Source organism: Sander lucioperca, chromosome 1 (genome assembly GCF_008315115.2).
Source record: "Sander lucioperca isolate FBNREF2018 chromosome 1, SLUC_FBN_1.2, whole genome shotgun sequence".
Lineage (NCBI taxonomy): Eukaryota > Metazoa > Chordata > Actinopteri > Perciformes > Percidae > Sander > Sander lucioperca.
Genome location: NC_050173.1, coordinates 20,790,292 through 20,816,891, shown reverse-complemented (window position 1 = coordinate 20,816,891; position 26,600 = coordinate 20,790,292). Strand labels below are relative to the sequence as shown.

The 26,600-nt window shown below is 40.1% G+C and overlaps 3 protein-coding genes across 10 annotated transcripts in view; all 3 read left to right on the top strand.

The window, feature by feature from the left end:
* neto1l (neuropilin (NRP) and tolloid (TLL)-like 1, like) overlaps window positions 1-11,801 on the top strand; it is a 69,562-nt gene extending 57,761 nt beyond the window's left edge. The window contains exons 9-12 of one of the 3 annotated variants that reach the window (XM_031282197.2): window positions 4,153-4,266; window positions 6,472-7,099; window positions 7,981-8,055; window positions 11,046-11,801. In XM_031282197.2, coding sequence (XP_031138057.1) covers window positions 4,153-4,266; window positions 6,472-7,099; window positions 7,981-8,041 — 803 coding nt within the window. In that variant the 3' untranslated portion in view covers window positions 8,042-8,055; window positions 11,046-11,801. Of the gene's footprint in view, window positions 1-4,152; window positions 4,267-6,471; window positions 7,100-7,980; window positions 8,056-9,064 lie in introns of all 3 variants that reach the window. The other 2 variants (XM_031282196.2, XM_036000206.1) reach the window with 2 other exon arrangements.
* A 2,229-nt stretch (window positions 11,802-14,030) lies between these two features.
* On the top strand, window positions 14,031-22,722 carry LOC116037910 (zinc finger protein 112-like). Of its 5 annotated transcripts, none has more exons than XM_031282011.2 (3): window positions 14,031-14,338; window positions 18,580-18,987; window positions 22,616-22,722. In XM_031282011.2, the coding sequence occupies exons 1-3, from the start codon at window positions 14,161-14,163 to the stop codon at window positions 22,705-22,707; spliced, it is 678 nt and encodes a 225-aa protein (XP_031137871.1). In that variant the 5' UTR covers window positions 14,031-14,160; the 3' UTR covers window positions 22,708-22,722. The 5 variants fall into 5 exon arrangements, with proteins under 5 accessions (XP_031137871.1, XP_035856112.1, XP_035856119.1 ...); XM_036000219.1 differs by lacking the exons at window positions 18,580-18,987; window positions 22,616-22,722 and adding exons at window positions 14,463-15,550; window positions 19,603-19,735; XM_036000226.1 differs by lacking the exon at window positions 22,616-22,722 and having other exon boundaries at window positions 14,032-14,338; window positions 18,580-19,556.
* A 2,888-nt stretch (window positions 22,723-25,610) lies between these two features.
* timm21 (translocase of inner mitochondrial membrane 21) overlaps window positions 25,611-26,600 on the top strand; it is a 2,682-nt gene continuing 1,692 nt past the window's right edge. Inside the window, exon 1 of one of the 2 annotated variants that reach the window (XM_036000181.1) lies at window positions 25,611-26,163. In XM_036000181.1, coding sequence (XP_035856074.1) covers window positions 25,851-26,163 — 313 coding nt within the window. In that variant the 5' untranslated portion in view covers window positions 25,611-25,850. The remainder of the gene's footprint in view (window positions 26,164-26,600) is intronic. The other variant, XM_031281982.2, reaches the window with a different exon arrangement.

Below are 26,600 nucleotides of genomic sequence, written 5' to 3'. Positions count from 1 at the left end.
TTTAGACTGGGGACAGGGTAATTTATTGCTTTGTAGTTTTATCTGGTATTTTGATGTGTAGTTTTTTATTTTTTTATTTTAAATAAAACAGAAGGGCTGTATGTGTTTGCATGTGTTGTATGTCCTGTTTCTCTTACATCAGGGACCATGTTGGTAAAAAATAAAAAGTGTTTCTCGCTTTTACATGTTGTCCCTTGGATACCCCCCCCCGTGTTGTCTTTCTATATCCATAAATAAAAACCAACCAACCAATATCTGTTCAGTGTACCAGTTTATTAACTTGTACTAGAACAAATTTGGAAAACTTGAAAAAAGACACCATTATGTGACAATACAAAGAGTATGTAATGCAGACCAAGCCTTGACTAGTGTTTAAAGTTTCTCGGTGACCAGCGCAGTTGGAGAGTGGCTTGTCCATAAGCTGAACAGAAAGCTGGTGCTGTTAATAACCTCAAAAATAAATTATAAAAATCATTACTTAGAAAAGATGGGGAGCAGGCGAGTACAGTTGACAGAAGGGACAATGTCAGGTGAGGTACTATATGCACCGTGTATTATTAGTACAGTATGAAGTTAATTAAGTCTCCTCCTCAGGTGAAAGGAAGACAATGTATAACTACTTTTAAATGTGAGTGTGTGTGCTCTGTTACAAGTGCACTGTCAGAATTTGCAGCTTATATGGCAGTTTTTACAATAAGCGCTCCCTCCCCACAGTAGATCCCAAGCCTTTATATGTTTGTTCACAGCTGCTGACTCCCAGCAAGATGCTCCTATGGGGAGAGCAACGTTCCCAAACGCAAACATCCACCTTTATTGTCTGTGCTGTGTTCACACCCGCTGATACTACTGATCTTGCTCAGTTTCCAGGCTCTCACACACACACACAGACACACACACACACACACACACACACACACACACACACACACACACACACACACTCACTCACTCACTCACTCACTCACACTCTCTCTCTCTCTCTTTCATGCTATGCAGTACTACAGTGTAATATTTCCAATGTGAAGTATAAGAAAGTGAAGCCTATCTTTACCCAAGAAGCAATTATGTCTTAGGTGATAAATGTGCTTGTGTGACATCTCAGCTGTCAGCATTGTTACGCCTCATCAACAGAGACCTGTCTCTGGGGTTGCAGATGGAAATTTGCTCCGGCGTCACTACACACATCACTTCTTGTTTCTGGCAAAGCTTCCTTGCTGAATTCATGAAACCGCTTGAGAACAACACAGTATGCTAATGTCTGTTAACATATGGATCTTTGGTTTTAGGTTTTAGATCAGATTATATCATCTCTACTCACTCATTATTGTAGTTACTTTGGGATTAAACGGAGTATGTGTGAGTATGGGGATAGATTGTGGCATTGTACAGCAACAAACAGTAGGATAAGAAGCAGTGATGGTACTTGTTTTGAAAAATTTACAAAAACGTTAAATACAATTAAATAATTAAGATTAAAATATATAGGTAGATAACATAAACATACCAAATTTAGAAAAAAATGTACAGTTATATGAATAAAGAGTCCTTTGAAAAAAAAAAAACATTAGTTTTCTGTAAATAAACGGTGATGGAGAGTGGGGGATTATTTCCCTTGTTCCAAGTTGATGATATTTTCCAACGCACCTGCACAGAAGAATTTTTGGATGTTCGAGTTGTTTTTTCATTTAAAAAAAAAAAAAAAAAATGGTAATAAATGAGGGAGAAGAAGGACTAAGGAAATTAGGGACTAAGGAGATCGGTGATGTATGCTGGTGCCAGTCCATGCTGTGCTTTACAAACAAATACAATAATTAAAAAATCTTTTCTACAGTATATTTCACTGGTAACCAGTGAAGGGAGGCCAGTACCGGGTAGATGTGGTCTGTCTTTTGGGTACCAGTGAGGAGCATTTTATAGCTGTAGGCAAGATAGGGATGACCACATAGAGAGAGTGACAGTATTTATTATCAACCATATTCATGGTAATTAATTAAGACAATAATGGCAGGAAAATAAAAATATATGGCCATAATGTTATGACTTAAAAACAAGAATCAGCAGTGCATAACGAGTAACTGACAGCAATGCTCCATATTAGAGCAAATAAGAGATTATATGACTGCAGGTGTGTGCTGAAAAAAAGATAATTATTGCAAAAGGAAAACAGCATTGATAACATTAGACAAAATAAAGACACATCATCCTCATCTCGTAGAAATAGCCTAACTACACTCCAATGGAACAAAAACACAGCTTTGTAATGATTATTTGATTAGAAAAAAAAAACAAAAACATGATAACCATGTGTTGCTTCTAGTGCTTCACTGCAGAAGCCTCTCTTTGCTCTTGGAGCCCCCCTCTGCAGAGACACCCAGACTATTTTCATCAGACACTCATTTAGGAGTTAATGTATGCTTCCAGCTGTGACTGGGGATGTTTCGGTGTGGGCAAAAGGACACTTTTATTACAGAATGGCTTGAAATTAATTTAGCAGATTAGTGGGGAACTCACTCTTTATATCATCTGGTCTCATCCTGTGGTGTGTGGAGGAGACAGGAGGGGAAAGGAGAAGAAGTGGGCTCCCTCTTCTGGTTATTAACAACAACAAAACTGTTACATCTTTGGCATGTAGTGTGTGAAAGGATGAGAAAGAGGGAAACCAAGAACATACACACACAGAGCCAACATGACTCAGGAAATGCTGGCAAATGCCCAGACAGGATGGGATACAGAAAGATAGAGAAAGGTCACTCTAAATTGGTGTGTTATTATTCACTTGGGATGAGTGCTGGGATGAAAACAGCCATAAATCACGGTGGTAACACTGTCAAATAGTCCCCAGCTCTGCCATACCACTGGCAAGCAGCTTTAGAACCAACGCCAGTGTTGTGTGTGAAAGGAGAGAGGGTGAACGATAAAGAGAGAGACTATGACAGAGAGAGAGAGAGAGAGGGAGAGAGAGAGAGAGAGAGAGAGAGAGAGAGAGAGAGAGAGAGAGAGAGAGAGAGAGAGAGAGTGTAACTTTAGGAACGTTCAGAAGTGATCTCAAAATACTTTTACCCTTCACATACTTTTCCACAAGACCATGTACATAATGGATAGTATATTTACTAATGAATAGTACTTGCCATGGGTTTTATTTAATACAATTCTGCAATAGTGAAACGTAACTAGGTACATTTACTCAAGTATTGCACTTAAGTTCAAAATATTTACTTTGATTATTTCTGTTTTACCCCACTACATTTCAAAATGAATGTCCTTTTTACTCCACTACATTTATCTGGCAGGTGACTGTAAAATTCCACTATACACTGTAGCATGTGGTTAGCTTGCTGTGGCACTCTTCTTTGCTGTGATTGACAGTAGAAAGCAATGACTTGGCCAATGAGCTGGTGTATGCATTAGTATGATTGGTTGTTGAGAGCAAGGACACCTTGGGTTTAAATTATGTAGCTCCATCGTCATATATACGATGGAGCCTGTAACATTACCACACTGATTTTACGATCATGTCTTGCTGATGGGTGGCTCTACCTCTTGTGATGTGAAGGCGGTGCTGTGTCTTGAACCACACTGGTCTGAGGACATGTTTATGTTTATGGTCTGGTTTAAATTTGTGTTGACATGGGCTGTGCATTGAGGAGAAATAAACAACATCCTGCTTGAATAGAAATCATTTGTTTGGGGGTTTGTTATGTGTGAAGATGATTGTGAAATGTCATGGCTGCCTTTCTGGTCACCACACACACATGCAATCACACATACAGTACACACACATTCCAAGAAATTCATTCATATCACAGGTTGTTTCTGCAAATATTTAAAGAGAAGGGTAAGGATGAAAATTCATGAATAACAGATGGGTTTGGGGGGAACAGGTCTGATTTGAGTAATGCCCATCCAAATGTATTTCCTTAAAATCTGGCACACCGGAACATCTCTTCAGCTCTACTTCAAATACTAATTTGTGCTGCAGCATATCTAAAGTGTCCTACACAATTCACTAAAAGGTAGTTTACTCAACTGTTTCTATGGCAACTGATTAGATTACAAGTGACTAAGTACAGGATAATGTTTCAGTTAAGCGAAGATAGTGCTACAGTATATTTCTGTAATAACTATTGTGTTCATTTGCTCTGTGCTTTCCAGCTCCATGTGATGCAGATGCCTTCTTCTGTCACAGTAACATGTGCATAAACAACACGCTGGTGTGTAATGGCATGCAGAACTGTGTCTACCCCTGGGATGAGAACCAATGTAAAGGTGAGATGTTACTTTTTAGCATTATGAAGAAAGACACTAGACTATGTTTGAGTGTTTCAGCACCACGGAGAGCGACAGCAAAACAGAGTGGGTTTAAACAGTACTGTACTTGTCACTAGAGCTACTTAGTGGTCATAGCAGTAGCTATGTAGTGCTGTGACACAGAGGTATTTTTAGTATTTTCTGTGTCTGCTATTAACACTACTAGAGGCATTATTAGTATTGCTTCCATGACACCACTGGTACTGCCATTAACAAGGGGCACTATTATTAAAACACATATTGCAGCCCAGGTGAAATCAGGCAGCAGGCATTAATTATGATTACATTTACATTTAGTTTTTCCTAGTTTGCTTTTATTGTTTTTCTTTGTTTGTATCATTTTAAACTATGTATAATGATGGGATCCTACATGAACACACCATTCTCTGCCAAAGTTAGAACAGTTTTGGTTATTTAATTTAGAGAGTTCTGTATTTCTGTTTTCTGTGCTCTTCTCACTGGTTTTAAAGTGGGTGGGGCTTAGTTGAAAAAAAGTGATGTCACGTATGTCTGTGCACCAATCAAGATTTAGCTACTGTTTTTGAGTTGAGTTTTTGAGTGTTACCATATATGGTAACTTTTTTTTACTGTGATTGTTGATGATTCAGTCTACAATGTTGAAGAAAAACTTCAAAATGAATAAAGCCAAGCCAAGTTTTCAGGGGCTTTAATAATGTGTGTTAGTATTTTGAAGTGGAAATTCCTAGATTGACAAAGCAAGTTAACTTAATCAGAGTTACTTTGTTGATGTTTTTTTCTATGTAATATTAAAGTGTGTAGTTTCTGCCGCCCCCATGAGGAATTCTAAGTAATGACAACAAAACTGTCTGTGCTACTACTAAATATAATAAATTATATGATTAAGAAGACCATATGTTATATTCCAGGTTAAAATTTGAAATCACCCTCAACTCATCCTTTGCTTGGTCCAGGTCTTTGTTTTCATTCTTTGAAGGTGCCCTTATTTTATGCCTTAAGGCAAGCATTACCTGTGTATTTCCTGACTTTGTGATACCGTCAATTTCTTAATTTTCTCTGAAGTCTGATCCTTCACTGCATTCTGGTGTTGGACGTCAGAGTACGGGCTTATCTGCTAATGTAAGCTACCGACCGTTACCTTGAAACCATCCAGAAAATAGACGGTACCGTAGGGTGATATAACGTCACCGCTCATTTTACACACAGTTTAACAACAAAAGAAAACACTGAGTGAACATTACTAGCTACATTTTTCATGTTGGTTTTATGCACCCCCACTAACCTGGAAAATGGTTTTAAATCAGTAACGTTACTACAGTGTGTTGGAGGAATACACACAGTCTCCTGCAGCGGCAACTCAGAGGCAGAGGGGCCGTCACAGCAGTGTGGCTAACGTTAGCTTCTTGTCTCATCTGGGGTCTGATAAACAGTAAATTCATCAACTTCAGTGTCCACAATGCTATTTTCCAATAAACTGTAGCTGTCATATTTCACGGGGCTTGAGTGCGGATTTCATGTTGCAGCTTTCGTCGCTGTTTATCACTTATTGAGTGAAGTAGTACTCGCCCTGTTGTTTATTTGGTTGCCATAACTTCGCGAGTGATGACTTCCTGTCACTGTTCCAGTTGCTCTGCTCACCCTAAAGGGGAGAGAGAGCGGATGACAGTTCGCTTGAGTTCAGTAGAGCAGACGGCGCTACGACTTTATGACTTTTCATAAACAGCTGAAGGAGCGGTGGTGCGCGGTGTACATAGCGCAAACCCTGTTGTGCGTCTGCCCTATTTCTGATACCGTGGCGCTGGAAATTTTACCGTGGCGGACCGCCACTCAACATAGAGGAAACACTGCCTATACCAATAATTAGCTGAGATGTGTTACAACTCTGGGAGCCTGTTTTCTCTGCATAATATTGCCAATTAATTAGTCTTCTGTTCCTCGACTTTTCATGACCCATGACTGTATTCCACGTACATGAGATGAGATCTATACTGTAGCTCCCCTGAGCCCTCTAGGATTGAAACTCCCACATCAAAAATACAATGTGCTTTGATGTTCATTACGCTGTTGTGCTTCGCTTGCAGTTAAGATGTGTTCTAATTTGTTATTTCTTTAAACATATACGTACACATACACACAAACAAACTATCTCCCTTTCTGTTGTGCTCTCTCTCTACCACTGTACAGAAAAGAGGAAAGCCAACATCTTGGACAACCTGAACAACACAAACGGGACCATAATTGGTGTCACCTGTTGCATCGTCCTCATCCTCCTCATTGTCTCTGTCATCGTCCAGATCAAGCAGCCACGTAAAAAGTACATCCTGCGGCGTGAGGACTTTGACCCCACAATGTTCCAAGAGGTCTTTGAGCCGCCTCACTATGAGCTGTGTACTTTACGAAGCGCCACCACAGCCGCAGCAACCTCAGCAGACTTAGTCGACCTGGCGGAAGACTTTGAGAACTACCACGCCCTTCGCCGTGCCTCCTCGCGCTGCGTCCACGATCACCACTGTGGCTCCTCAGCCAACCCCGGCTCCGCCCACATATCCCAGCTGTCACTTAGTGGAAGAGGAAGCCGCGGGAACTTGAGCACTCGAGACACAGCAGCCGCCACTCTGCTCACAGACCTTCCACAGCCACCCATGGCAGTGCGGCCCTTGCTGCCATCCACTGGAAACCGCAGGAGCATCTTGGTCATGAAGCACAGCTACTCGCAAGAGACAGCGGACAATGGATGCGACCTGGATGACGACCTGGAAGAAGTTCCCACCACCAGCCACCGGCTTTCACGCCACGAAAAGGCAGTACAGCGGTCAGTATCCCTAGATTTCTGATGAGGAAAGAGCAACAACTGTAGAGTTAACAATGGGGATGTTTGAAATGTGTGTGGGATACTTAGGCCTACATTTATTTTTGTTTTCCTCTTATTTTAGCTTTCTCCTTTCTCTTATTATTTTTTTTAGATTATGATAAGCTTCTTTTTTGCATTGATCTTTGTTCTTTCTCCCCTTTCTATCATTAACAACTTTTTTTCACAAAGGGCTAAATTTTCCCACTCTTGCATGCTCACCCTTGAACATGTCAAGCGCCCCCTGCTAGTTTTCATACAAATGGTGATTTATAGCTTACATCTATAAGCTCTACTGTACTTTGAGCTCTTTAAGGAAATGCAGAGCTCTTTTTAGAAGATATTAATTCTGTAATCAGTCCAGTTTAGAATGTTACCACAAGGGCTTGAATCAGTGCCTCATAGAGACGACTATAACTTCATTGACGTGAATGCAAATTATTATAAAATATGCATTTCTATTCCTGTTTATAACTGTGATACTGAAAATATGTCTTATATTCTACATAACTCAACATTTTGGCATGAATAAGATTTTCTATTAAAAAAACAGTATTTTACTGTGTACTTGCACCTTGACTGCTTGAAAAGTAAATGTATATGTTTACAAAAACACTAATGTGAAGGTATATTAGTACATTTTTGGAGATAAGACTTTCCTGCATGCACTTTCTATGTGCTCTGTCCAGAGTTTTCTTGACTGTTAATTCATTGTCTACATGCAAAGCTCCCAGAGACACGCAAAGCACTAATGAAGTTTATTGCTGTTATGTAGCGCAGTATGCATTCTGACCTCTCTATGCAAAAAGAGTTTGATATTAAATGAAAGAGCCATGACATTTCAGGTTCTGCCTCATTGGCTCTTTGAGCAAACATGAATCAGAGTACAACACAACTAGGGTCTAAGAGACAATCTCAAGGTAAGCACCCTTATCCAAAAATCCAATCTTTATATGTTGTTGTGTAGTCATCATTTGCCCAGTCCGTATATACTTTTATGTTTTATTTTCTGTGATTTTTGCGCGGGTTTATATATATATATATATATATATATATATATATATATATATATATATATATATATATATATATATATATATATATATATATATATATATATATATATGTTTTTGTATTTATTCATTTTCACCAAGATGGTTTTCTTGCTTGCAGCCATCTTAATTTGTTTGAAGTCTTTGTGATGCTTAAGTTTACTGTATGTCCTCCCAAGGACATACATTGTATCACTCAGTGGATATTCATTAGCATGGACTTTTTTTTCCATCTTCTTTAGTTGAAGCTGTTATCAAAAGTCTATAACCTCTGCATTTCCTCCCAGTAGGCCTATAGCAAATAATTCACATCAATCATGAAAAGACACTTGTTAAAGCACACATTGGAAAGCAGACACAAGCCCACATTTTCATTAAATTACATCAGTGGATTTTTGCACACACTAAAGAAAGCACATTGAGATAAACTCTTTTGTAATTTACAAATCTTTACTGATCACACACACATATAGAAGTTGTCTGTAGTTTTGCATGATTTATGTCACGTGTAATATTTGATATTTGATAATATTTGAGTTTGGTTAATTGTGAAGCATAGTGTTTATGCCTGTGTGTACAGTTTGTGTGTATGCTCCAGGACTGTGCTTTCATGAGGTTGCAATAAGCACAATATAAAAGAAGTTAGATGAATACATTTGAGATGCAAATAATTGATGAGAGGAACTTGTTCATCAAAAAGTTACATTTCAATGCAGGGTTACAGAAGTTCATGCTTGCAGCTTTCTGCATGCATATAATGGAGCAGTCACATAAAGTGCTACCCATTGTTTTGTCTTTTAGTGTGAAAAATGTGCTGTCCTGTTGTGTGTGTGTCTGCTTATGTTCTACATTATGTTGCATTGTCTCCATCATGTAGACTTCTTGAGAATAGTGCGATCCTGGATCAGTACGAACGGGCTTCACTGACATATGAAAAAGCGGAGCGGAGATTTACACCAGCATGATGCTGATGATGATGAAGGGACACTTTGACGAAAGGATAATGAAAATGTATTCAGATGAACACAAAGGACTAGATGAAATGCTGCAAGTGTGTCAGCTCTGAACACACTGTAGTCAATCCAGATTTTTTTGTCTTGCTGGAAAGAAATGGACCTCAAATGACCACGATTACTGATTATTCATTATTAAACTTTAAATTTGGGGTGTTAGTCAGAAACATATCTGTCATTGTCATGGATCCCTCACTGATAACTAAATGAATGTGATCAAACATCTTCAAGTTAATTTTTAAGCATGTATCTTTCAAATGAGTAGCATACATATTATGATTTTATAGAAAATTAGAGATGCTTGCAGTTTGTCAAATCTAGATTTATTTTATTAGTGAAAATTGGAATTAATCACTAACCCTAATTGAATTTAAAGCTGTTGGAATAAACAGTTCAAGGGCGAGTTATGTGGCTTGTGCATGCTTCTTTTGTATCCATCAATCATCAACATACTAACATTTAAATATGAAAAGCCCCCATATACTAATACATAAGTCATAAGGACATAAAAAGTAGTAAAAACAAAAGCATCTTCAAAATTAATTAATTGCATGTTGTAGCCAAATCATTAGGTAAAGATAATTTCACGATTTTCATTTTATAACACTTTAAAACTCCCTTTTAACAATGTTCACTAACTTTGACAGGCATTTTTATTTTGACAAAGAAAACTTTTTTTCTGGCAAACCTATTTACTTCAAGTCTGTTTGTCTTCTAACTCTCTTCTACTCTAGGAGCTTAATATCTTTGTATTAAAACAGACTTTTATAAATTTAAAGGATGACAGTTTTTACAGTTACTTAAATTTACTGATGCTTTGTAAAATAAATAACAAGAAAGCTTTGCATTTTTTCTTTGTTTTATTGGCTTTTGGTCAGCAGTTCCTCTGTCCCTTTAGAGTCTCCTCAGACTGTCAGCACACGCTATCAATGTCTCACAATCATGTGTGTTTAGATGTTGGTTTATTTGTTGCTGATTTGCTTTAGAGAAAAACCCAAGTCAAAAGGATTTGTTTCACCAAGGATGACAATAAAATGAGTCCTAGATGTTTGAAATAATCACAGGTATCTGACAGATAAGTTAATTGACTTTTTGTGTTTGTCCTGATGAGATTAACCCCATATATACTGCAGAAGGGACTGATCAGCCTCACACTCTAATAACGCTCACTGTTGGCAGGCTGCTATTGTAGGAAAAACAAGCTGCAATATATGGAAAGTGAGAAGAGATCAGCTTTGAGCACAATGACATAAACATCATGACTGTTTTCTTTTTTTACGCTCCACCATTGTCCGAGTTCCTGTGTTCTTCTTGCTGTGTCAGTTTTTATGGTATTTACCATCAATGTGTACATTCTTTTTTGTATTCAATGTCATGTATGTATTATTTACATCCATGCTCTCCACTCTCCTTTTCCACCAAATACACACAATCATTCCCAGACCCATATTTCTGCACATACAAAATAAAATGTTTCTTTTCTATACACACACTGCGCTTATGTCTGGGTTTTGTCTCTCTGTTTTACAATGGTGCCAACACTTCTGTTATAGATGTTTAATAAGCGTTCAGAACAGCTCACAAAAATACTTGTCTCTTCCTCTCTCTTCTTTACTCTCTATTTCTTGGAACACACACACACACACACACACACACACACACACACACACACACACACACACACACACACAACGTCACAAAGTCATCTGCCACTATAGATAGAGGCAGACAGCTCAGTAATTAGGTAAGTCTGCACTAATTCAATCACAAGCAGCCCAGGCACAGGTGAGAAAAGTGTGGGGCCCAGAACAGACTTAAAGTAATAGTGTTTTCATTTCTCTGCAGATACATCAGACAGATGCATCATTCCTCTGCATCTTGCCAAGTTTGACAGCATTTGGAGCTAAGGTTTCTCTTCCTTGCATCTTGAGTGAACTGTTGCCCTGAGCAGCTTTAACAATGTAGAGTGTTGTGATGAGAAAAAAAAAAAAAGTTTGTGGTGTACACAAGTTTTTCTTCTTTGGGACTGCAGTGCATTTTCCCTATATCTGTGCTCCACAAGTGGCTGCGATTGACGAGCCATGGAACACTGATTATTTCAGATATGGGACGGAAACTTTGGGTTTTGAAAAATAGAGTACCTTTAATGTAAAGTTGTTCATGGAGAAAAAAAAAATAAAAAATCAGGTTTTTCAAATCATTTTCATGTAACCATCCAAATACGAAATTGCATATTTTAGCTGCTGATTTCACATTATATATCTTTTTTTGATGTCATTTCTTTAACGTAGAGTATCAGGTTGTTTTTATATCTAAACAAGTACAGAAAGCTGTTGACAAGATGGTAAAAGTGAATGTTTGAAATAAAGTGAAATAAGTTAAACTTTATAAACGGGTGCATTTACTTGATTCTACTGACCCATCAAGTAACTTTTATTTATTCCCACTTTCACTGATGTCTGAGCATTATTCACTTACTTTCTCTTTGTCAAACCTAATTTCATTGTGTTTTTTTTTTTGTTTTTTTTTTTTAACCTGTGTGCATATTTATTTGATAAAATGCTGGACAGAATTTTTCCAATAAACTAACGTTTACTGTGATGATTTTTTTTTTGTCAGTAGCATCTAATTTTATTATTTTCTGTTCTTCTGTTCTGGAGCATTGCAGATACTCATATTTCACTGCTCTCATAGTGTCACTTCCGGACATACCAGGCAGCTGTTTTCAGCAAAACAAAAGCTCTAAAAAACCCACTTTACTGTACCTGCCCAGCACCAAACAGCTGACAGACAAAGTTAGCAACTAGCTGGTGAACACAATGGAGCATTTATAAAAAATAAAAAAAATAAAAACAGGTAAAATTCCTGTGTCAGGCAAAAACAACTCAAAAACTGCAAATCTGCAATCTGTCTTGTGCATATAATCAAGAAAACTTGCATTCACAGATATATAATTTAGATTGTTATTAAAGAGCCTAAAGTAGACAGAATTTACGTCACAAACAGGATGGACACACGACAATTGCTCCATCTTCTTGTAAGTAAAATAGTTTTCTGTAGTCTTAACTAGCAGGGCTGCAACATCAGAAACATGTGGGCTGGCTGGTTGAAAATTTACAAAAGGCCCCTAGTCCACTAGTAATATCCAGGGCAGATGTGTGCAAATATTTCAAAAGAATTAACCTATTCAATGCACCTGGACCTGATGGCATTCCTGGCAGAGCTCTCAAGGTGTGTGCAGAATGCAGAACAACTGGCAGATGTCTTCACAGACATTGTAAACCTCTCACTGCTCCAGTCTGTAGTCCCTACATGGTTAAAAAAATACCACCACTGTCCCTGTCCCAAAAAAGTCCAAAGCACTCTGAACAACTGCCACCCAGTAGCACTCACCTCCACAATCATAAAGTGTTTTGAGCGGTTAGTCAAAATCTTGATCATCTCCCTCCCTGTCTCACTGGACCCACAACAATTTCCTTATAGATGAAACAGATCACAGACTATCACCCTAGCACTCCTCACTAGCCTCTTCCACCTGGACCAGAGGAACACATAGGTGAGAATGCTGTTCACTGACTTTAGTTCAGCATTGAACACCATTGTGCCTAGGACTCAACACTACCCTCTGTGATTGGATCCTGAGCTTCCTGACTAAGCACCATCCTCCACCCTGACTCAACACCGGAGTCCCCCAGGGCTGCGTTCTCAGCCCTCTCCTGTACAGACTGTTCAGACACGACTGCGTGGCCACCCACAGATAAGATGACTGTCATCGGCCTGATAACCGACAGCAATGAGACGGACTACAGAGAGGAGGTCAGAGCCCTGACATCTTGGTGCTATGACCACAACAACTTCCATTTCAACGTTACCAAAACTAAGGAGCTTACATTAAGCAACATCAATGGGACTACAATGGAGAGAGTCAACAGCTTCAGGTTCCTGGGTTCACATCAGCAAGGACCTGACCTGGTCACAGCACTGACACCATCACAAAGACTGCAAGACAGCAGCTCTTCTTCCTCCACAGGCTGATAAGGTTCAACATGGACTCCAGGATACACAGCAACTTCTACAGATGCACCATCAAGAGCAGGGCAAGTGGCTGAGATGTTTTACTTATCTAAAATATAAAATGTAGGCAATTGTTGGATATCAGAGCTGCCACACAGTCAAAAACACAGCCTCTGATTGTCAGGGACACAGCATTGGATTGGTTGACAAACTCAAACCAAAGCGTTATGAACTGCTAGTAGCTAACAACAATAACAACTTTTTTAAACACAGAAAAATGGAAGGATTCAAGGATTATAGCTCCTGAAAAGGGATACAAACGCACAGGAGTCCTCATTGCGTACTGTATCCAGCGATACAGTACGCAATTTATTTTCAGATAAGATCACATTTTTTTCACTTGCCCAATCGGACAACTGCATGACGCATTCCAGTTGCCCGAACACAGAGTTTACTTGCCCTGGACAAGGATCCTGACCGGCTGCATCACCCTCTGGTAGGGCAGTTGCAGTCACTGTGTTATTGTTACCTTGATGTACTTTTTTTCAGTTTATTCAATAGCAGTTTGCATTTCAGTTTTTATTTTATATTTTATTCATGCCATATTTATGCCTATATTTTAACTTATTATGTTTTACAGTGTAGTCGAAGTGACAAAAATGTAAAAAATAAAAATAAAAAATAAAAAGTAGTTAATAAAATAGTACCCATATTTCCTTTTGGGCGAGGTAGATGTAGGCTACGTCCTTGCTAATTGGTCAACGCTGGTTTTGAACAAAGTGCCTTCAGTTAAAAGCGGAAAGAAAAGCTCCCGCACGTTTACTGTCGGAACTTAACAGTGTGACATTTAGCGGAAGTAAACAACAACACTCTCTTGTAGCTTTAGCTGCATTAGAGGTACTGTAGCCGTATTGTAGATAATTATTTCAGTTTCAATTACGCAACAATGCCTTCAGTTGAGTATGTGAGACAGTTTGTCAACGAGCGACTAACTGCTGCTGCTGAAGAAATATTCAGAGTTTTTGAAAAAACTATCGTCGAGTACGAGGAAGAGATCGATCGTCAGCGCAGACTGTTGAGTAACGTTATCGATTGGAATCCCAAAATAAAGTTACACATCATAGGTGTGTAAAATCTTGATGGGTCTTTAAAAAAGGAGCATCCTATTGGTTCAAAGACATAACGTGTTGTAATTGTCTACCATCACAGTAAGTTATATCCTATTTTTTTTATTGTGTGTCCCTCCAGAGCTCCCACAGCAACATGTCTGTGAGGAGGAGGAGGTTCTCGCTGACCAGCAGCAGATGTGTACTCAGGAGAGGAACTCCAGTCCGGACCAAGAGGAGCCAGATCGTCCACAGATTAAAGAGGAACAGGAGGAACTCTGCATCAGTCAGGAGGGAGAGCAGCTTGTACTGAAGCAGGAGACTGATGCCTTTATGTTGACTCCTACTTATGAGGAAAGTGGCCGCAGTGAAGATCAGACTCTGAACTTTAGTATCGATCAATCTCAGTGTGTGGTGGAGGAAAAGAGTCTAAACTACATTCCAGGTAACAGGTCTGTAGTATCAGAACCAAACACTGACCTGCTCCTCTCTCATGAAACTGAGAGCCAAGATAAAAAAAGAGGCAAGCATGGAGACTCTGGATCAATTAGAAATGCAGAGCCAGAAACAAACAAGAGACATCACAAAAGCAGAAGTCACAGTAACAGTGTAAACAGCCCTAACTTGTCAGAGATTCACTTTGATACTCACACAGGTAAAAAGATGTATAACGATATAAGAATCCACACAGATGAGAAGCAACATTCTTGCCAAACATGTGGGAGAAGTTTCAGTCGGATATCATCATTGAAATATCATTTAATAACCCACACAGGTGAGAAGCCATATTCTTGCAAGACATGTGGGAAAACCTATGGTCAGATATCATCATTGAAGTATCATATAAGAACCCATACAGGTGAGAAGCCATATTCTTGCAAAACATGTGGGAAAGCTTTCAAATGTAATAATATTCTGAAAGTCCACATGAGAACCCACACAGGTGAGAAGCCATATACTTGTAAAACCTGTGGGAATAGATTCTGTGACCTGTCAGCATTGATAAGACATATGAGAATCCACACAGGTGAGAAGCCGTATACTTGTAAAACATGTGGGAAAGATTTTAGTCGTAGCGATGATTTGAAAGTCCACATGAGAATCCACACAGGTGAAAAGCCATATACTTGTAACACTTGTGGGAAGAATTTCAGACGTAGCACTGAAGTGATGGTCCATATGAGAAAAGCCCACACTGGTGAGAAGCCGCGTCTTTTTTAAAGGCATATAAGAGTGCATGCATTTTCTATTTGAATCCACACAAATGAGGAGCCATGTGCAGCACTTGTGGAAAAAGTTTTTCTTAAATCACATTCTTGAAGAAACACCTGAGGATCAATATACACCAGAGAAACCATTGAGCTGAAACTCCTGTTAAGACGTGTTTAATAACTGAATGAAATACCCGTTTGCAATAGCTACATCTCTGTAACTGAATGTGAAATATTTCCCACAATGGTGAGATGTTAAATATGATAGTGTAAAGTTTCCCTTCATTTGACTTTATTACTTATTTTTTCTGTTAGCAAGATTATTTCTTTGAAACAATCATGATCTCCCAACTCAAGGAAAAATGTTTCACAGTGAGTGTACAGTATAGGAAAGGTTTGATCTTGATAATTGTTTTTGCCAAATGTCCATTTACGGAGTGTGTTAGAATCACTTTTAATTTCAAATTTAACAAGACCATAAAATCCATGTACACCTGAAGTGGTATAATCTATATGAAGCCTCCTGGACATCTTTGCAAGAAGTCAGATTTTACATTTGAGAGTGACTGGCATCCCTGTTTAATATTACCATTAAAGAAATCCTATTAATGAGAACATGTCTCCTTTTTGCTATTTTTAATACACTTTCTCAGTTATGTGCCTGTCCATATTTTTAGCATTTTCTTTTCTTAATAAATGACAAATGATTAATCAATGATTAAATAAGTTTCCTGTTAATGCCAGTTGTTTCAAAGAATAAAATGGCAACAATTCTATTTGTAAGTGGAACAGACGGTACCTCATTTCCACTTTCAGGACTTAGTGTAACATTCAGCGGATTTAACAAATTCAATTAAACGGCAATTGTGACTAATTGAAACGTTGCTTGATATATATATATATATATATATGTATATATATATATATATATATATATATATATATATATATATATATATATATATATGTGTGTGTGTGTGTGTGTCTTAATACTGAATACTTGTATTTGAGTACTGCTAATTTGTAACTATATATCAGTGGTACTTAAATGTAACTCTTAAACATCAACTTGCTAAATTTCTACAGTGTCATGAGTCCAAAGGTTGAATTAAGCAATTTATTTAAATTGAGTCAGGTTTCATTGACATTTTGTTAAGGGTCCAGATTAAATTGCATTTGGGTCCTGATTTGGATCAGAGTCCATGTATTGTATGTGCTATGTATAGCTCCATAGTAAGTAATGGAAAAAAAATAGTGTGATACGTTGAACTGAGGGTGTAATGCAATACCAGACCACTTATCATTTCTCCTGACTCTAAAAAGAAAGTAAAACCCTTATGACAGACAGAAGGGCAGCATGAAAATGTATATGAATGTTGTAAAAAAAAAAAAATGTTTAAATGCATTCCTTGAATGTATGCAGGGCCGACCACAGCCTCTGTGTGTGTACTTGAGCTGTACACCTGTATGTGTTCACACCCTGAACTCACTCAAGTGAGAGACCATGGACTTACAAACCATGTGGGAAAAATTGACTTTAACAGTGACTTTAAAAGCCACACAAGAACTCACACAGGTAAAAGTTGTATCACTGCATCAGAGGTTTCAGGTGTAGTCAAACACATACAGCGAAAAGCTCCATACTTACAAAACATAGAAGAGGTTTCGGCTCAATAAAAAGATGTATGACTGCACAGTTTACGTAAAATAAGTTTGTCCATGTATTTATATACATTACAGTATGGTCAGCATTTCTGGGAAACATCCCAGTCCTCTATATCTTGAGAATCTTTGTTTCACAGTGTTTGCACTGTAGTGTCTGTTAAACTAATGGTGTGATGTGGATTACAGGTTATTGTTGTGTGTGTAAAAGAGCATTTGCCAAATGTCATTTTTCAAAAGACCAGTGTTTTGTGGTTTTTGTCAGTTTGCAATCAGTTCAAAAGACTGACAGGGTGATATAGATAGTTTGATTGAGAGAAAACAAGATTCAAAACTTTGTAATAAAATATTTTTAACATGTAAGCAGTACTATAATTCTTCACCATCTTTTCCCCCCAAACATTTATATGATAACTATAGTAAGAATTGTTACTTTGCAGGTTAAGATAAAAAAAAAAAAAAAAAATTAGAATGAGCATTGTTAAAGTACCCAGCCCTGATGTTTAAAAAAGGTCCAACTCGACTAGTCACTGTAACACTTTATCAGCTCTGTAAATAAATTATATAATTGTATGGCACTGATGGGGGCCATTTTAAATAATGTTTAAATGTCTCTTATGTTATGTGTATTTTGCTAATAGTTCTTCCGTTCCTTTACTTAACTAACATTTTGAATGCACTGTGAATACACTGGTATTTCTGCTAAAATATTGTGAATACTTCTTAAACCACTTTGTTTGTTTTTGTTTTTATACAAAATCATTACCTGCAAAGTAACAAAAAAGATGACTGTTAGTTAAGATTTGTAATTTATTAAATAGATCGACATTTCCTTGTAGGATGACGCGAGGTCCTTGCTACTGATGTTAAACACACAAGTTTGGAATAAAATGTCATCAGTTGCAAGCGGAAAGAAAAGTTCTATTGTGTTCACTGTCGGAACTTAACAGTGTGACATCCAGCGGAAGTAAACAACAAGGGTTGTAGCCTTTAGCTGAATCCACGTACAGTACATCCATCGCGGGCAGACGTTACTGTAGCTGTATTGTAGATAATTATTTCGGTTTTAATTAAGCAACAATGCCTTCAGTTGAGTATGTGAGACAGTTTGTCAACGAGCGACTAACTGCTGCTGCTGAAGAAATATTCAGAGTTTTTGAAAAAACTATCGTCGAGTACGAGGAAGAGATCGATCGTCAGCGCAGACTGTTGGGTAATGTTAACGTTATCGGTTGTGATCCCGAAGTAAAGTTACACATCATAGATGAGTAAAACGTGTAAATGGTCTTAAAAATGAGCAATGTTATGGATTAAAAACATAACGTGTTGTAATTGTCTACCATCACAGTAAGTTATATCCTATTTTTTTGTTGTGTGTCCCTCCAGAGCTCCCACAGCAACATGTCTGTGAGGAGGAGGAGGAGGAGGAGGAGGAGGAGGAGGAGGTTCTCGCTGACCAGCAGCAGATGTGTACTCAGGAGAGGAACTCCAGTCCGGACCAAGAGGAGCCAGATCGTCCACAGATTAAAGAGGAACAGGAGGAACTCTGCATCAGTCAGGAGGGAGAGCAGCTTGTACTGAAGCAGGAGACTGATGCCTTTATGTTGACTCCTACTTATGAGGAAAGTGGCCGCAGTGAAAATCAGACTCTGAACTTTAGTATCGATGAAACTCAGTGTGTGGTGGAGGAAAAGAGTCTAAACTACATTCCAGGTAACAGGTCTGTAGTATCAGAACCAAACACTGACCTCCTGCTCCTCTCTCATGAAACTGAGAGCCAAAATCAAAAAAGAGGCGAGTGGTATCACAAAAGCAGAAGTCACAGTAACGTTATAAACAACCCTAACTTGTCAGAGATTCACAAAGTTTCTGACACAGGTAAAAGGTCTTTCAAATGTGACAAATGTGGAAAGGTTTATAAGTACAATTCGGTATTACAGAGACACCTGAGAACCCACACAGATGAGAAGCCATATTCTTGCAAAACATGCGGTAAAGCTTTCAAATGTAATAGTACCTTGAAAGTCCACATGAGTAGCCACACAGGTGAGAAGCCACATACTTGTAAAATTTGTTGGGAAGATTTTGAAAGTATCTATGATTTGAATGTCCACATGAGAATCCACACAGGCGGGAAGCCGTATACTTGTAAAATCTGTGGGAAAGATTTCAGACGTAACTATACTTTGAAAATCCACATGAGAACCCACACAGGTGAGAAGCCGTACCTTTGCAAAACCTGTGGAAAAAGATTCTCTCATTTGTCAGCATTGATAAGGCATATGCGAGTCCACACAGGTGAGAAGGCGTATTCTTGTGAAATGTGGCGACAATTTCAGACGTAGCACTGAAGTGATGGTCCATATGAGCAAAGCCCACACTGGTGAGAAGCAGCACCTTTTCAAAGGCATATAAGAGTGCAGACAGACAAGTCATTTTCTAATGGAATCCACACGAGGAAGAGAGGAGTCACGTGTAACACTTTCAGAAAAAGTTTTTCTCAAATCACGTTCTTCAAAAAACACATGCGGATCAATATACACTCACCTAAAGGATTATTAGGAACACCTTACTAATACCGTGTTTGACCCCTTATCGCCTTCAGAACTGCCTTAATTCTTCGTGGCATTGATTCAACAAGGTGCTGGAAGCATTCTCTAGAAATGTTGGCCCATATTGATAGGATAGCATCTTGCAGTTGATGGAGACTTGTGGGATGCACATCCAGGGCACGAAGCTCCCGTTCCACCACATCCCAAAGATGTTCTATTGGGTTGATATCTGGTGACTGTGGGGGCCATTTTAGTACATGGACTCATTGTCATGTTCAAGAAACCAATTTGAAATGATTTGAGCTTTGTGACATGGTGCATTATCCTGCTGGAAGTAGCTATCAGAGGATGGGTACGTGGTGGTCATAAAGGGATGGACATGGTCAGAAACAATGCTCAGGTAGGCTGTGGCATTTAAACGATGCCCAATTGGTACTAAGGAGCCTAAAGTGTGCCAAGAAAACATTCCCCACACCATTACACCACCACCAGCCTGCACAGTGGTAACAAGGCATGACGGATCCATGTTCTCATTCTGTTTACGCCAAATTCTGACTCTACCATTTGAATGCCTCAACAGAAATCGAGACTCATCAGACCAGGCAACATTTTTCCAGTCTTCAAATGTCCAATTTTGGTGAGCTCGTGCAAATTGTAGCCTCATTTTCCTATTTTTAGTGGACATGAGTGGTACCTGGTGGGGTCTTCTGCTGGTGTAGCCCATCCACCTCAAGGTTGTTTGTGTTGTTGCTTCACAAATGCTTTGCTGTATACCTCGGTTGTAACAAGTGATTATTTGAGTCAAAGTTGATCTTCTATCAGCTGGAATCAGTCAGCCCATTTTCCTCTGAGCTCTAGCATCAACGAGGCATTGTCACCCACAGGACTGCCGCACACTGGATGTGCTGGATGGATTTTCCTTTTTCAGACCATTCTTTGTAAACCCTAGAAATGGTTGTGTGTGAAAATCCCAGTAACTGAGCAGATTGTGAAATACCAGCCCGTCTGGCACCAACAACCATGCCGTGCTCAAAATTTCTTAGATCACCTTTCTTTCCTATTCTGACATTCAGTTTGGAGTTCAGGAGATTGTCTAGACCTTGGCCGACACCCATAAATGCATTGAAGCAGCTGTCATGTTATTGGTTGATTAGATAATTGCATTAATGAGAAATCTTACAGGTGTTCCTAATAATCCTTTAGGTGAGTGTACAACCGGAGAAACCATTGAGCTGAAATCCCTCAACTGAATGTAAAATATTTCCACAAAGGTGCAATGTAAAAATGTAAGTGTAAAGTAGACTTAAAGTCCATGTACCTCTAGTGGGATTTAATGGTTCTATATGAAGCCTCCTGGACAGCTTTGCAAGAAAGTAAGATTTTACATTTGAGAGTGACTGGCATCCCTGTTTTGTATTACCATTAAAGAAATCCTATTAAGGTGAACATGCCTCCTTTTTGATAATACAGTACCTCAGTTATGTGCCTGTCCATATATATATATATATATTTTAGCATTTTTGATAAATGATTAATCAATCATCAAATTAGTTTCCAGTAAATGGCAATTGATTCTAAGTGGAACAACCCTACCTCATTCCCAATTTCAGAACTTAATGTAACATTCTGCGGATTTAACCTCCTCCTTTCACCTCCGCAACATCGCCAAAATCAGACCCTATCTCACACCCCCTGCTGCTGAAAGACTCATTCACGCCTTCATCTCCTCCCGGCTGGACTACTGCAACTCACTTCTATTCGGCATCAGCTCTACCAACATCAACCGACTCCAGCTGGTCCAGAACTCAGCTGCCCGACTCATCACCCGCTCCAAATCCTGGCACCACATCACTCCAGTCCTAAAACAACTCCACTGGCTTCCTATCTCCCACCGGATCACCTACAAAATCCTGGTCCTCACCTACAAAGCCCTCCACCATCTGGCCCCCTCATACCTCACTGACCTCCTCTCCCCGTACCAACCCTCACGGTCCCTCAGATCCACCTCAGCCGGTCTCCTCTGCATCCAAAAGTCCAAACTCCGCAGTTTTGGGGACAGAGCCTTCTCCAGAGCAGCTCCCAGGCTCTGGAACTCCCTCCCCCAAGAGATCCACACCTCTGAGTCCCTCACCATCTTCCAGTCTCGCCTCAAGACCCATCTCTTCACCTCTGCCTATCCCTAGCCCCACGCCCCTCCCATTTTCATCTGTGCCTGAATCTTGTTTTGTTTGTTTGTCTTTATTATCTATACCCTGTAAAGCGATTTTGAGTTCGTGAAAAGCGCTATATAAATTCAATTTATTATTATTATTAATAACAAATTCAGTTAAACAACTTGTGTTGGTGGCCGGGTTGGGTCAGTGGGTAGAGCAGGTGCACATAAACGTAGAGGTTTATGCCTCGATGCAGAGGTCCAGGGTTCAAATTCGACCTGTGACGATTTCCTGCATGTCTTCCCTCTCTCTCCTCTTTCTCACCTAGCTGTCATATCCATTAAAGGTGGAAAAGCCCGAAAAAATTATCTTAAAAAAAACAAAAACAAAAGAAACAACTTGTGTTGTGACAACTTGAAGCGTTGCTTGATGTATACTGTATGTGTAGTCTAAATACTGTACACAGTTTCATGTATGCAGGGCCGACCACAGCCTCTGTGTGTGCACTTGAGCTGTACGCCTGTATGTGTTCCCATCCTGAACTCACTCAAGTGAGAGGCCATGGACTTGTGGGAGAGATTTTAGATCTAGCAGTAACTTAAAAACCACACAAGAACTCATACAGGTTAAAGCTGTATCACTGCAGCAGAGGTTTCATGTGTAGTCAGACCCATACAGGCAAGAAGTTGCATACTTGAGCCAAGTTTAAAAAAATAGCCAAGCATGGAGACTCGGAATCAACTACAAATACAGAGCCAGAACCAAACAAAAGACATCACAAAAGCAGAAGTCAGTGTAAGCAACCCTAACTTGTCAGAGATTCATCTTGTTACTCACACAGGTAAAAGGTCTTTCAAGTGTGACAAGTAGAATTTTTTTTTAGGTACAGTTCAATATTACAGAGACACCCGAGAAGTCACACAGATGAGAAGCCATATTATTGCAAAACGTGGTAAAGCTTTCAAATATAATAATGTCTTGAAAATCCACATGAGAACCCACACAGGTGAGAAGCCATACCTTTCCAAGACCTGCGGGAAAAGATTCCGTGACCTTTCAGCATTGACTAAGCATGTAAGAATCCACACAGGCGAGAAGCCTTATATTTGTAAAACGTGTGGGAAAGATTTCAGTCGTAGTGATGATTTTAATGTCCACGTGACAATCCACACAGGTGAGAAGCTGTACCTTTGCAAGACCTGCAGGACAAGATTCACTCAGCATTCAACTGTAGTAAGGCATATGAAAATCCACCAAGGTGACAAGCCTAATACTAAAACGTGGGAAAGATTTTGAATGTAGCCATGATTTTAATGTCCACATGAGAAGTCACACAGGAGAGAAGCTGTTTCAAAGTTTTTCTCCAATCGCATTCTTGAAAAAACACAAGGATCAATATACACACGAGAAACCATCGAACTGAAGATTTCATAATATAATTAAACAATAATTGTGTTAAATTGTGAAAAGTTGCTTGATAAATACTGTACCATGACATAAATCTATACATAGCCTAAATACTGTATACTTGTATTTGAGTACAGCATATATATATTAATTTGTATATATATATCCATCCATCCATCTTCTTTCCGCTTTTCTTCTGGTCGCGGGGGTAGCAGCTCCAGCAGGGGACCCCAAACTTCCCTTTCCCGAGCCACATTAACCAGCTCCGACTGGGGGATCCCGAGGCGTTCCCAGGCCAGGTTGGAGATATAATCCCTCCACCTAGTCCTGGGTCTTCCCCGAGGCCTCCTCCCAGCTGGACGTGCCTGGAACACCTCCCTAGGGAGGCGCCCAGGTGGCATCCTTACCAGATGCCCGAACCACCTCAACTGGCTCCTTTCGACGCGAAGGAGCAGCGGCTCTACTCCGAGCTCCTCACGGATGACTGAGCTTCTCACCCTATCTCTAAGGGAGACGCCAGCCACCCTCCTGAGGAAACCCATTTCGGTCGCTTGTACCCTGGATCTCGTTCTTTCGGTCATGACCCAGCCTTCATGACCATAGGTGAGGGTAGGAACGAAAACTGACCGGTAGATCGAGAGCTTTGCCTTCTGGCTCAGCTCTCTTTTCGTCACAACGGTGCGATAAATTGAGTGTAATACCGCACCCGCTGCGCCGATTCTCCGACCAATCTCCCGCTCCATTGTCCCCTCACTCGTGAACAATACCCCAAGGTACTTGAACTCCTTCACTTGGGGTAAAGACTCATTCCCTACCTGGAGAAGGCACTCCATCGGTTTCCAGCTGAGAACCATGGCCTCAGATTTAGAGGTGCTGATCCTCATCCCAGCCGCTTCACACTCGGCTGCGAACCGATCCAGTGAGTGCTGAAGGTCACAGGCCGACGATGCCATCAGGACCACATCATCCGCAAAAAGCAGCGATGAGATCCCCAGCTCACCAAACTGCAACCCCTCTCCACCCCGACTACGCCTCGATATCCTGTCCATAAATACTACAAACAGGATTGGTGACAAAGCGCAGCCCTGGCGGAGGCCAACTCTCACCTGAAACGAGTCCGACTTACTGCCGAGAACCCGGACACAGCTCTCGCTTTGGTCGTACAGAGATTGGAGGCCCTGAGAAGGGACCCCCTCACCCCATAATCCCGCAGCACCTCCCACAGTATCTCCCGGGGGACCCGGTCATACGCCTTCTCCAGATCCACAAAGCACATGTAGACCGGTTGGGCATACTCCCAGGCTCCCTCCAGGATCCTTGCGAGAGTAAAGATCTGGTCCGTTGTTCCACGACCAGGACGGAATCCGCATTGTTCCTCTTCAACCTGAGGTTCGACTATCGACCGAACCCTCCTTTCCAGCACCTTGGAGTAGACTTTATCGGGGAGGCTGAGAAGTGTGATACCCCTGGACGGCTTCCCTGACCACTGGTGTCCACCACGGTGTTCGTGGGTTACCGCCCCTTGAGGCACCTAAGACCCTAAGACCACAGCTTCCCGCCGCAGCTTCAGCAATGGAAACTTTGAACATTGTCCACTCGGGTTCAATGCCCCCAGCCTCCACAGGGATGCACGAAAAGCTCCGCTGGAGGTGTGAGTTGAAAGTCTGTCGGACAGGGGCCTCCTCCAGACGTTCCCAATTTACCCGCACTACCCGTTTGGGCTTACCAGGTCTGTCCAGAGTCTTCCCACACCCTCTGACCCAACTCACCACCAGATGGTGATCAGTTGACAGCTCTGCCCCTCTCTTCACCCGAGTGTCCAAAACATACGGCCTCAGATCAGATGAAACGATTATAAAATCGATCATTGACCTTTGGCCTAGGGTGCTCTGGTACCAAGTACACTTATGAGCATCCCTATGTTCGAACATGGTGTTCGTTGTAGACAATCCATGACTAGCACAGAAGTCCAACAACAAACAACCACTCTGGTTTAGATCAGGGAGGCCGTTCCTCCCAATCACGCCTCTCCATGTGTCTCCATCATTTCCCACGTGCGCGTTGAAGTCCCCCAGCAGAACTATATATATATATATATATATATATATATATATATATATAGCGTGCAAGTTGCGTCGTAATAGTGTAGTAATAGTTGTTAATGCACTATATACATTACATATGTAGGTTGTATATTTTATTCTCTACTTGTATATATATATATATATATAAATAAATAATGCAGTAATAGTTGTTTACAGACACGGAAGTTCTACATTAAAAACTCAGTCTCCCATGATTCCTATAAACGGTGTGACGACAAATAATGCGCCATCTGAACACGACTGATTTGACATACCGCTCCTGTAGCACAAATGTTGTATGTTGTGCATTCATGACCAATAATAAGTCACTTTATATTATTTAAGTAGTAGTAGGTGTATGTTAGTTTTACCAGCTTTAGCTAGCATTCAGTCGTGCTAAATTGCACACTAACTCCGCTTTGTGTGAAGGCAACTACAGCTAACTCGCAGAGGACATAATCATGGCTTACATGCAGATAGTGAAAGGTCTCCAGCGGAATCTACAACAGACAGCGACACTGTACAGCGCTCAGAAATGCAAACTGACACAAGTCAGTTTGCTCATCCACACACACAGGACAGCGTCAACAGTATCGAGACTGACTTTCCACAGGAGAATCGAGGCTCCCTCTGTCATGCCAGTACTGAGCTGCCTCATACGGCGGGGTATTTCGCTCGACTCTACAGCCAGAAGTCAAAGCAGCCCCGAAGAGAGAGACAAGTCGGTTTCCAGGTACCAGAGTGGGAGCCCCAAACCTTCAGCTGCACAAAAAGGTAAGCAAGGCAGTGACATACGTACTGTAGATGAGTTGTGTCCTCGTTCCAGTCCACTAAATTGTAAGATATTTTCCAAAACAGCTCCCCCCCCCCCTCTAATGCAAAGTAGATTAACGCTCAAGAACACATAATATAGTTGAGGTAGCAAGGTCGTTATTATTACTCATATTGCATGGGCTATAATCTATTCATTTTATTGATAGACTCAATCACTATAAACAGTGACTGGATAGTGTGCATATTTAAAAAGTATCTCAATCGTGACAAGTCATCATCACAAGTGAACAGAGTCCAATGTATTGTCTTAAAATGGTGGTCCAGGACCCAAATAAAGCATTATTTATTTATTTATTTATTGAATATAGCAAGGACCTGTTTGCATTCGTGAGACTGTAACCAACACATTTTTTTTGGTAATTTTACTTGATAAAGTA